The 11,266-nt window shown below is 34.7% G+C and overlaps 1 protein-coding gene across 1 annotated transcript in view; it reads left to right on the top strand.

The window, feature by feature from the left end:
* LOC148955166 (protein O-mannosyl-transferase tmtc2-like) overlaps positions 1-11,266 on the top strand; it is a 191,029-nt gene that overhangs the window by 133,375 nt on the left and 46,388 nt on the right. Inside the window, exon 5 of the mRNA XM_089106369.1 lies at positions 2,002-2,075. Within this exon, the coding sequence (XP_088962495.1) occupies positions 2,002-2,075 (74 nt within the window). The remainder of the gene's footprint in view (positions 1-2,001; positions 2,076-11,266) is intronic.

Genomic DNA, 11,266 nt, shown 5'->3' with positions numbered 1-11,266 from the left:
TTGACATCAATATATATATATATATATATATATATATATATATATATATATATATATATATATATATATATATATATATATATATATATATATATATATATATATATATATATATATATATATATATATATATATATATATATATATATATATATATATATATATATATATATATATATATATATATATATATATATATATATATATATATATATATAAGATTGGATAATTATACCAATTCAATTCCTTAAGTTTAGTGTTACCCATCAAAAGTTACGAGCCGCAGAAAATTTACCTGATATTTGAAAAAAGAGGGAAATACCCCCAAATAGTCATAAGAATCTTAATAAAAGTGATACCATCAGATTCAGCGTAGCAGAGAGCCGTACTGTAGAGGTTTCAAGATCTTATCTGCAAAAATGTAGAATTTGTATTTTTTGCCAGATCACGGATTCGTGTTTATTTTATTTTATTTTTTTCCAGGGGTGATCGTATTGAACCAATGACCCTATAACACTTGGAGACGGCTCATGCAAACGGAAATTAAAAATTCTATGGCCCTGTTTTACTTACCAAAAATATTAGAGATAATTAGCCCCTTTCCACGCCCCTTTTTTCCAAAAATCGTCCGATCAAAATTTTGAGATAGCCATCTCGTTCAAAATAGTTAAAAGATACAAAACTAAACTTTTTGAGATAACTCGGCCCCCCACAACCCTTGGGGATATGTCTTAAGCTATAGAATTATTTCATTGTTTACGCATAGTATTTGTCTTTGGGAAGCATTAGGAAATTTTTGGGGATGGGGATTTTGTGTTTGGGGTAGGTTTCAATGTTGAAAATTATTCGCAGGGATGGAAGTTTCTGGGGGGGGGGGGGAACTTTCCAGGGAAAATTTTAAACAGGCGGGAGGTAACAGAATCCCTATCCGAAATTCTTTTTATTTGTCTTACTTTCTCTTTACCAACTCAATTTTGCATGTGGAGATGTTCCGATGGAAATTTTCAGCAGGTTTGGATTTCTGAAAAAAGATTTTCATGGAAGGAGAGATTTCTGGAGCAATTGGAAAAAACAATCGGAAAAGTCTTTTCACGGGAAAGTATGCTGAGGAGAAATTTTCAGGCTGAATCATCCACAAAAAATTGTACGGAGGAGGGGGAATTTTAGGAAGCTTCTGAATCTAATTAAACGGCTATTGTGCTTCAAGAGTCACTCTTAAGAGATTGGGACAAGCGATCAAACTTTAGCGCAGAGAGAGGGATATTATAGAGGGGAGGCCTCTTTTATAAACGGAATAACTTCTAATCGCTTTAAGGTTTAACCAATCTCCTTACTTTCAGTTGAAAAAACTTGTTTAAAAAAAAAAAAATCTAATTTCAAAACAAACAGTAAAACCTGAAAAGCTAGTTATATTAATACACAACACATAAAAGAGCAAAACTAAAATCAAAGATTTAGCTATTTTTCAAAGAATCGTGACTGAGAAAATGCAAGACTGTAAAAAATTTTTCCGTACATTTTCTGCATTTCTAGGCGTCACTTGTTTTCAGTAAAGAAAAATTGACCTCAGACACCTAAATCTAGGCAAAAAAATATATAAAAACTTTCGTACCATTCAGTTTGTTTATTTCTCGGTGTTTAGCATCACGAAAAATTATTTGTAGTATTTATAAATAAAAAAAAAACAATGTGCCATCGTACACAAAATTATACAACGCTTTGGAAAGCCGGAAAAAATAATACATGGAATAGATTTGGCTACCCAGTGCTTGAATAAATAATAGCAGGATTTTATTCTATAATATATCCTACGCCCATTTGTCTGTGAAATCTACCGCAAAAGAAGAAAATATATCTACAACTTGTATCTGATTTAGACAAGCTTTAATTAATTTACGGTATCTTACATCCTGAAAAGAAGAATATTTTCCAAAGTTTCATTGTGGTATGATTTTATTAAGGAGTCATTATTTTAAAGATAGTATTACTTTCTCTTTCCAGGTCAGTGGTATCGTTGGACGAGCTGATATTCTGGCCTCTGTTTTTTTCCTACTCTCTTTCCGTATTTATTGGAGGTAGGATTATCAGACAATTTTTTTGCTAATGATAGAACATGTGTGTGACCTTGAATTACCAGAAAAAAAATCATCAATCCATTAGAAGTTAATTATGCATCTGTGGTATCAAACAGTTCGTGGTAACGAACTCTAAGTAAGGAGCGACCCGGCTCAATGGTAACCGAAACTCTAGAAAACGGTTTTTTGATACCAATAGATACATCAAAAGAATTAGATTTCTATGCTGATTTCAAATATATAACTTTCATCAAGTATATTTTAACCCATCAAAAGCTACGCGCCTAAGAAAATTTGGCTGATTTTCGAAAAAGGGGGAAATACCCCCTAAAAGTTATAGAACCTTAATTAAAATCACACCATCATATTTAGCGTATCAGAATACCCTACTGTAGAGATCTCAAGCTCCTATCTACAAAAACGTAGAATTTTGCATTTTTTGCCAGCAGAAATTTGTTTGTTTTGTTTATATGTTTATTTGTTTTTTGTTTTTTGTTGTTTTTTTCCCAGGGGTGATCGTATCGACCCAGTGGTCCTAGAATATCGTGGGAGGGCTCATTGGAACGGAAATTAAAAGTTTTAGTGCCCTTTTTAAGTGACAAAAAAAAATAGAGGGTAACTAGGCCCCCTCTCACACTCATTTTTTTCCTAAAGTCACCTGATCAAAATTTTGAGATATCCATTTTGTTCAGCATTTTGAAAATATGAGAACTATGTCCTTTAGGATGACTTAATCCCCCGAAGTCCCCGGGGGAGGGCTGAAAGTTATGAACTTTACCCAATGTTAACATATAGTATTGGTTATTAGGAAGTATACAGACGTTTTCAGGGGGGATTTTTTTCTGGTAGTTGGAGAGAGGGTGGGTCGGCGGTTATGTGGGAGGATCTAACCATGAAGGAAGTTTTCATGGGGGAAGGGACATTGCTATAAAGGGGGTGCTGGATTTCCCAGCATTATTTTAAAAAATAGATCAGAAATTAAATATATAAAAAAACAAGTTTTCCAACTGAAAATAAGGAGTAACATCAAAACTTAAAACGAACAGAAAATATAAAGTGTATGATTGAGTTCACCCCCTAGTCAATACCTCGCTCTTTAAGCCAAAGATTTTTTAGTACTTTCATAAGAGCTATTTATTCTAAGTAACGGCCTTTGTGATTAAGAGGTCATTTTTTAAGAATTGGAATAAAATCCAAAATTTAGCTTAAAGAGTGAGGTACTGATTAGGGGGTGAGCCCCCTAATATACGTATTAAAAATATATGAATATAGAAGTTCGTTATGTAAGTTAATTCGTAAGTTACTTATATTTATTACTAATAAAAACGTTCGTAAATAAAATTAAACAACTTTCGAGAAAGGCATTTAACCAAATAAAAGTAAAATTAACATGCAAATTTTGTTTTAATTATTCATGTACGGTGAGCCAAAATAAAAAACTGGAAGTTTTAACGTCGTCCCTTACTTTCAGTTAAAAAAACTTGTTTTGTTTTATTTAATTAAATAAATGGAAGAAGACTTATCTCTTTTTTAGTGTGTCTATCAAACAGTTCGTGTTAACGAACTGTAAGTAAGTAGGGAGGCCCTATCGACTCCGAGATACACATAACTTTTGCATATTTTTATGGTTTTTCTCACTGAACATGTATTTTCATGGTGTTTCTCACTTTTTGATGGATGTCAACATAATTTCACATCAACAATTGCTGGATTATCGACTCTAACAGGACAGGGTCAATGACATCTCTTTCAAGGTCAATTTGTTTGTTATTTTCTTGGATGTCAACATAAGTTCACGATAACAATTGCTGGATTATCGATCGAGTCTAACGGAACAAGATCACGTGTCTCTTTCTAAGCCAATCAGAGAGTCGGAAATATTAACGGGACAGGATTGCAGTGAATATATGGAAAGGATTTTTGCTATAGTTGATATTAGCGTGTGAATAGAATTCAAGGTGTGAGAACAGTTTGACTTTACTCATTAGGATATATTTGTAATAATGTTGAGTGGAATGTTTACACTATTAGAAGTTGATAGTGGAGTTAGTAGCAATGATACAAGAACCCCAAACATTGCGGTTGAAATCATGAGAGGATCACGGCTTTTTCTGGAATGGGATGAATTATATGCAAGATATGTGATATCCTTGAGCAAATTTAAAATGGAGGATCAGTTATGCTTCGCTGCAAAGGTTGATATAGCGCATGTGAATAGACTTCAAAGTGCTTTAAGTGCAATAGTGAAGCATATCGAAGACAATAAGCTATATCGCTAATTGTACATGTGTAATATTATTGTTGTAATTATACAATAAAATTGTTCCGAAATCAAAAATATTCCCCATTTGTTAGATTAAGTAGAACAAATCATGGTCAGTCTAGAGCCAGCAGTGAGAGATGATATGATTGAAAAATGAATGAATTTGAGAAACAGAGAATTAGATTAAACCTGGTGATTATGGGAAAACATTTGATTTTGGAAGATGATTTTCTCGAGTTATCCCTTCGATGAAAGATATTCTCACGGGAAACACTTGACAATATAATAAAAACTGATTCTCCCCCGTTTGACTAGTTTATGAAACTTTTACGATGTGACTCAAATACTTCTACTCAATTTATTGATACATTAATTGGAACAACGCAGAATTATATCGTGGATATACTTTTGAAAACATTACCATAGATTCATTGTAGATGGCTCCCCCTTCGAAAGAGGTGGCATCACAGAGTTACTCCTCTCCCATTCCTTCCCTCTGAATTTATGGAACGAGGATCAGTTTCGTTTTAGCTGTGAGAGAGTAGACACCGGAAACCAAAAATGTTCTATACATGTCAACTATGCATGTACACTCTTGGCAGTTGGTAATCATGTGAGAATTGTACAATTATTGATGACTATAATGAAAAGTGCAAATTATGTAATCCTTGTAAATTACATAGAGGATATGCAGCACAAATTAAAGGGTGTAATTCAGGTCTTAAAGTTATTTTTGACTCTCACCCTAGAGGACATATATGCTCCGATTGTAACTACGAGAAATGTGATCAGTGGGAGAATACTTACCCCGGTATGATTGGAAAGAACCCCAAACGAGATTTTAGTTTATTTTTACGAGATTGGTATCGTCGTGGATTTAAATCATTTTGGGAGGAAGAATCTGGTCTTCGATTCAACTGTTGGAGTAACAAGACAATTTGGTTTCTACGTCATCGTTGTGACGACACTGCCTATTATGACTATAAACCTAGTGAATTTTATTTGGCAGTTACCGAATGTGATTCACCATTTGAAAACACTTTATGTGATATTGCTTCAAATAGACAGATTGAAACACGTAATTTCACAATATGAATGCGAATAATATCATTGAATATGCAAAGAGATATGACAAGAGTGAAGTTACATTATACTGTAAAAAATATGACCCTGACTTTGCAGCCAATCAAGATCAATATACAGTGAATTTAAATGATTTACCAGCATTAGTGGTTCATGACAGTTGCCAATACACCGAAGAAGAAGAAGAAATCTAAAGTGAAGAATAAAGACATTGCTGTATATACGTTTTTCATTTATTAATAAAAAAATTCACATACATTTTTTAAGCACTTTACTCTTAGGGCACTAAAATCAATATTATACAAGTCAGAGAGGATATTTTCCACCGTAAAGTAGTTCAGACGTGGATTGTCTACATAAATGTTGAGAAACTGCTTGTAAGTATAGCCGCGACATCAGAATACAAAATATAGTAGCGCTTGGAAGCCACAGCTTTTAGTCGTCAAATCCTGCACTCTCTTCCGATTTTGAATAATAGTTTTTCCACTGCTCTCAATATAGTTGCTGAGGTGTCGAGTGTAGAATGTATAGGATAGGCCAAGATAATCAAAAATTCTATATTCTTTGCTGTTTGAAAGATGCACAACCAATGACCTGTTGGCACAGTCGACGGACTGCTATTAACAATGTTTAGGGTATTGTTGGCACTTTGAGTTTTTCCAAGAAAGTATGAGGGCAGACAATAGGATCTGTATTTGGAAATGTAGGGTTCCATATTAAATAAATTGATTATTTCCTTGTATGACTTGGGTGTCATCAGCATGAATTGCATATAGCTTGAATAATTTGAGAGATTGTTGCTTGTGCTCACCAGTGTGCCATTTATGTAGACACTGATTTGACGAAATAAATTATGTAATATACAATTTTCATTGGATATTTCATCGGCAAGAATTGGCGATGTATTATCGGATTTCTGGACTTTCATTCTTAAATCTATATATGTCGAAGACATGTCCATAAAGTAGTCTTCATTGGAATAAATTTGAATGTGGATATTATTGGAGAGGGGTTGTTGTGGATAAAATTGTTCATAGTATCCATGGTTCACACTCACATCAACATTTTCTGCATGGAATAGACTCAATGAGGAGGTGATTGAAGGTTGGGAATTCTTATGCGGTAGATATGACATCTTAGGAAAAGAAATGTAGTTTTGATCTAACAACTCTCTTCCTGGGGCTTCTTCTTTTGTTTACAGTGCGTGTCGGCTTTTTCCTTCTTTTCTTTGACAGGAGAGATGTCTTTCGTTTCTGACCTGAGTAGAGACTGATGAGTGATGCACTGTTTCTCGACCTTTTTAAACCTTTTTCATCTTTTTTTAATCTTCGCCAAGGGTGCGTGCACTGGACCTAAGATTTTCCGAAGCACTTTTCTTAAAATCCTTGCCAGAGCCCCAATCGTATAGTGTAGAGGATGCAAAATCTGTCACAGCCGGTACAATATAATATCTAGCCAGAGGTAGTGCAGAGCAAAACAGCCTAGCAAACCAACTGCCAAGACCATAGCCAGACATCCACGAGTGACCTTTTTAATAGTCCATTCTATTGCCCAATTGTCTTGGGCAAATAGTATTAACATAGCAGTCAATATCAGGACAAATGAATACCACTTTTCTATTAGACATCTTGTTGTTGTTGAATGATGGGCCAAAAATGGCATGTAATCACAGCGAAACCTTTTTTTATTGCTAGGGGATCACCTAATTCAGTTCTTAGTGTTGACTGACAGAGTTCCAAACAGGAAATGTTTACGGGGATATACTGAAAATGCTCTATATTTTAGTGGCGAATATTTTCATGATTGCTTTTTCGTTCAAAAACTCATAGGAGGGGAACATTGCTATTGCCAACCCGGGATGTTTCCACAAATGAAGCATAGAGAAATATACAAATGTCTGTGGAGAAGGCAGGCGGGTAGTCTGCAAAAATTAAATTAGCGTTTCTAGCACTTTTACCGTTGATTATATTGAGCTTAAAGCCAAGAACATCTTTTAGATTATAATTGAGAATAACCTTTTCATTGGCAATGGGTGAACTAATGTAGATCTTGCCCTCCTCCTTTGAATAGTTGAAATGAAAAGCTCGTTTCTTACGAGCGGAAATTCTTTTATTAATAGAACGACATAAATCATTCATACAGGTGAGTTCTTCATAGGGTAATTCAATATATGGGTAATTCATCCAATTGATCTTTTGAATTTGTTCTTGATCACTTGAGGGTGGTGGCCAATCATAGGGTCTAATTTTATCTCATATTTGTGATTCTTTCTCAGGACATTATATGTATTTTATGAGAATTCAGTCGACAAGAGCCACTTCATACTTTCCATCGTCGAATTTGATGGTGGGAGAGAGTTTCGTCCAAAAATCACTGGTTTTATTCAAATCATTGTAGAGAGGATCACAAACATTGGACATGAGAGTCAAATTGAAATCATTGGGCATTGTTAATATCTTCAAAACTGACCCAAGAATCAAAATCAGAGTTGTATCCTAGCCAGCGATCAAGCAACTGTCTCTTGCCCCTACGAGTACGACTCTTTAATATTTTTTCAATTTGATAAATTTCACTAGTGTTTCTAACTTTTTGCAGTTCATATTCATAAAAACCGCCGAGAATTTCATCATCTTCAGTGTTTCGCAGTCGATATGTCGTGGGTGTAGTGTCTAGGATTTTGGACACTTTAAATAGTTCAGTGCTCCATAAATAATTCCCCTTTTCAAAAATATTGGTGGTTCGATTAATTCGAAAGGTATCACCAACATTGAATTTCTTCTTTTTCTTCTCATTACCACTACCATTGGAATATTGCTTTAGAAAAATATCAAATGTATTTGCACTGCAATGAACGTTCCGAGGGCTTGAGTTGGACAGGGATCGATGGGGTCGTTGGTTGTATATTTGTATGATTTTATCTAAATCATGAATAAAAGCAGCAGTATTTTTCAATTTACAATATCTTGAAATTAATAGACAAATCGTTCTTATCAATCGTTCAGCCAATATAGCCTTTATTCGACTATGACTATGATAGAGCGTTGTATTATATTTCAATAGAACCTTTTGCACATGAGTATTAACAAATTCGCTACCGCAATCCGATTGAATTTTTTAATAGCAATCCTGTTCAAGAACACTTTCTAAAGCATGAGCAACTTCAACACCTCTCTTTGATTGCAATGGAATGGCATATGCATAGCGAGTAAAGACACTGATTGCCACTAGAATATATTTGTAGGGTATATTTTGACGTTGTTGAATCGCGTCTATAGTTAAAAGATCAGTTTGCATTATATGCAGAGGGAAAAAGGCTTTAGTTTGTTGATATTGTTTACCACAAAGCCTGCAATTCCGATGCAGTGTGTAGATCGGTTCATTCTGTAGATACTCCTTTGCATTTTTTAATATGCTGCCATCTATGTCAGAGGCAACTTTGGAAGGCGTTTTGGGGGGAGCGTAGGCTTCCCACTTCACCAATATTCTCATAGACATATTTCAGAACTTCATCCATTTTGAACGCAAACACGTAGCGTAATGTCCAGTCCCCTTTTGCACACTGGTGGGTGAATCAATCCGTCGTCGCTTTTGACTAGTCAACATCATCGGTGTTATAAAATCATTGCTGCTGCTATTATTTTCCAATATTCAATCTTCTTCTTTTTTAAATGGTGGTGTTGGTGTTGTTGGAGGACTATATTCTCTTAGTTTCTTTAGAATTTGCTTATTGCCAATAAGACTTTTTGGAAAGTTTGATGCATTTAGAAAAGTGTATAGATTATTGTCAATTAACAAAAATCCTTTACGCTTTGTAACAATATCGCAAATTAATTCAAGTAGATTATAACTTTTTCCTTGAATTATAATTCGTTTCTCTGTGCTATCGACTGGAACTTGATCACCACTTTCCAACATGAGATAGATTAATACTCTTACACTGTTCCCGATAGGTCACTGGCAAAAGGTTTCCAGTTGTTGTCACTATGGAATTCAATTCCTTCTCCTTTGATTGTGCTGAATCTTGAGGAGATGTTTCCTGTTTAGGGGGATCTGTGACGGTCACGGCGGGTCTCTCACGATAAGGTCTATGTTTGTCCACACGTTGCAATGCATCTTGAAGTAAAACTAGCTTTTTATCATTGGCAATATTCTCATCATTAATGAATTCACTTAGAATGTCTTCAAAATGTTCCACGGGCGAGAGGACAAGTTCAAATGGCGTTAATTTATAGGGTTTAGCCATCTAGAGAAAATTGTTTACAAGTCCTGCAATTATTGGCAGTAAAAGTGTAAAAAAGCTACTGCCCACTTGAAGGAGAAGTTTTCTTTTAAAAATTTGTCCTTTGCTTTTGCAAGCAAAGGAGCATACTTTGGAATGATTTTGCTTTGTCTGTTGTGTAACATCTTCTGGCAAGTGCACATTGCCCTCAGTTAAATTTAAACAAAGTTCAGATATTAGATTAATGAAATCATTGTCAACAGCATGTTTGAGTAATGCCTTCCTGAGTGGGGGTTTTGAAGTGCTTAAAACGGAAAATAAATGCCGTTGTTCGTGTAGTTTCTTCAGTGTCATGATGGCATCTAATAGTTTTTCTACTGTTCGCCGGAAGATATACAGTAATTTCTTTGTCGAAAATATCTATGACTACACGTAGATCCTCGGGTGTGCTCTGATTAAGATCTAGGAAAATGTACCCGTAGGGCTTATTTGTCGCCTGAGTGTACGCTGACAGCAGAAATTTGAGAGCGCTGGGATATATTTGCTTATTGAGAGTTATTAGCGAGCTAGAATCACGAACAACTCGGTAGATAATATAGATGGTGCAATTCAAAGCAAAGGTTCTCAAACATTTGCTCTGATGAAACAGATTATGTAGAACTAGGGTTATGGAAATGTGTTCATGATGAGAGCGAACGGTAAACAGCTGTAGCATTTCCTGTGAGAAATATTCAATTTATTCAGCCAAATCATCAATAATCAGCCACGAGTTTGGTTCAATACTATTGAAAACATCAAGTTCCCGTATGAATTGTACTGGCATGGATGTGGCAATAGCTTTTATTTGATCGTAGGATTCCTGCCAAATACTATAGCAATAATAAATTTCCTTTGGTTTTTCCAAAAACATTTTATTACAATTTTGACTTATTTTAGCTAAAAGTTTCGTTTTCCCCGACATTTATGGGCCACATAGAAACGATCTGAATGGTGTTTTAAATTGATACAAACTGCTGCTGCTGACAACAGTTGGGCTACAACTAACAGTAAACCATACTTGTCGTATGAATAAGTAATAATGATTTCCCCATAGATCTATCTACGTTAACAAGAACAACAAAAAAATATTTCATTCATTTATTAACATAAAAACACTTTTCTGTTCAACAAGAACAATATTTATTATCATAAACACTTTTTTGTACAGCAATAACAAAAACTCTATTTGTACAACAACATTTTTTCACTTTTTTTTTCAACAATAATAACAACAATATTTATTAACAAGAACAACAACAAGAATATTTATTATCAAAACACTTATTGTTCAACAAGAACAACACACACACACTAAATGTACAACTAGGGTGAACATTTATTGTCATAAAAACTGCTTTTTTTACATCAAGAACAACACTATTTGTACACAAAAATTTTTGCACAACAGCACTATTTGTACAGCAACATATTGACATAGAAAAATCTTAAAACACGAATAGCATAGTTGAACACTATGAATTTAAAAGAATACCCTCCACCCCTCCAGGGAACCACGGGCCGAAGGCTGGTCGCGGGCAGGACCCCCACTCCTCGGGTGCCGTGGGCCGAAGGCCGGCCGCGGGTGGG

Source organism: Artemia sp. Qi Xiang Cuo, chromosome 2 (assembly GCF_049724085.1).
Source record: "Artemia sp. Qi Xiang Cuo chromosome 2, ASM4972408v1, whole genome shotgun sequence".
Lineage (NCBI taxonomy): Eukaryota > Metazoa > Arthropoda > Branchiopoda > Anostraca > Artemiidae > Artemia > Artemia sp. Qi Xiang Cuo.
Note: the sequence above shows the minus strand (reverse complement) of the source record. Positions and strands in the feature narration are given on the sequence as shown.